Raw genomic sequence first — 1201 nt, forward strand, 5'->3', positions numbered from 1 at the left:
CGGCGTCTCTTCACACCTCTTGCCGTGAGCAGCTCGGGCGCGGAAGAGGCGCCGCTCGCGGGAAGGAGAGGAGAGCTGGAGGAGGCGGAGGAGGAGGAGGAGGAGGAGGAGGAGGAGGAGGAGGAGGAGGAGGGCGGGGGGAGGAGGAGGAGGAGGAGGAGAGGAGAGGGAGAGGAGAGAAGGCTATTGTGAAGCATGTCGGCTAGACCTCACCGACGGAGAGTGGCCGACGTACTCGAAGGCCTAGAAGGCTCCAGACGCTTCCTAGAAGGTTCCTAGACAGTTCCGGAAGAGAGACCCACGAGCTCGAAGGCCTAGAAGGCTCCAGACGCTTCCTAGAAGGTTCCTAGAAAGTTCCGGAAGAGAGACCCACGAGCTCGAAGGCCTAGAAGGCTCCAGACGGTTCCTAGAAGGTTCCTAGAAAGTTCCAGAAGAGAGACCCACGAGCTCGAAGGCCTGCGTTGCGTCGCGGCCGGCGGAGGCGCGGAGCACATTTGGGTCGCCTGTTCCACAGCGTCGAGATGTGAAGAGACCCGTTCACACCGGTCGGCGTGCTCTCAGCAGGCGAACGCCAGGGTGCTCTAGCATGTACTCTGTCGCGTCGTACACTCGCCCGTGAATGCAGAGCAGCAGCCGCCCGTGCCCGCCCGGTTCCATCCACGACCGCCGGAAGCTGCGGTAGTGCAACCTCCAGCAGGCGCCCCCTCTTCCGCGGGCGGGCAGCTGGCGCACGGGCGGCAGCGGCATCTCCCCTCGGAAGAGGAGGCGGGCCACGGGTTCAAAGCGGCGCCGGAAGGCGCCTTCCCAGTGCGCGCCGTCGTCGAGAGCCGCGCGGAGGTGCCTTGCAGCAGTGGTAAGATCATCGTCGGCGGCAGTGGCGGCGGCTGGGGTGCCGATGCTGTGCCTGCAGACTGCGCCGAGCACGAGGAGCTCCGGCGCGGAAACGTTCTCGAGGACGGATGCGAAGCAGTCGTCGGTCAAGGAGAGGAGGGAGAGAGGCTCATTGGCCGGGGAGGGCGGACGTGACAGCAGAGAGCAAATCAACGAGCCCGACAGAACGTGCGGTTTTCCATCGCTCGCTTGGTACATCCCGCCTCAGAATGCGCTCCCACGAATGGGATCCCAGAAAAGAATTAATTTCCCGCATTTTTGTTGTTTTTAGACAAGCGAAGGACACACACCACACAAACGCACCGCACCG

General features: G+C 63.4%; 1 protein-coding gene across 1 annotated transcript; it reads right to left on the reverse strand.

Annotated features, from left to right (window-relative positions):
- Nucleotides 1–234: 234 nt before the first annotated feature.
- Nucleotides 235–1105, reverse strand: EMIHUDRAFT_447334 (hypothetical protein). The gene has a single exon (XM_005758600.1). It carries the CDS (start codon nucleotides 1087–1089, stop codon nucleotides 538–540), a length of 552 nt encoding a protein of 183 aa, XP_005758657.1. The 5' UTR covers nucleotides 1090–1105; the 3' UTR covers nucleotides 235–537.
- Nucleotides 1106–1201: the final 96 nt, after the last annotated feature.

This window comes from Emiliania huxleyi (assembly GCF_000372725.1).
Source record: "Emiliania huxleyi CCMP1516 unplaced genomic scaffold EMIHUscaffold_8538, whole genome shotgun sequence".
NCBI classification, from domain to species: Eukaryota; Haptophyta; order Isochrysidales; family Noelaerhabdaceae; genus Emiliania; species Emiliania huxleyi.

What these genes read in the sequence shown, in the direction of transcription:
- EMIHUDRAFT_447334 (XM_005758600.1), bottom strand. Translation starts at nt 1,089, where the DNA reads ATGTACCAAGCGAGCGATGGAAAACCGCACGTTCTGTCGGGCTCGTTG.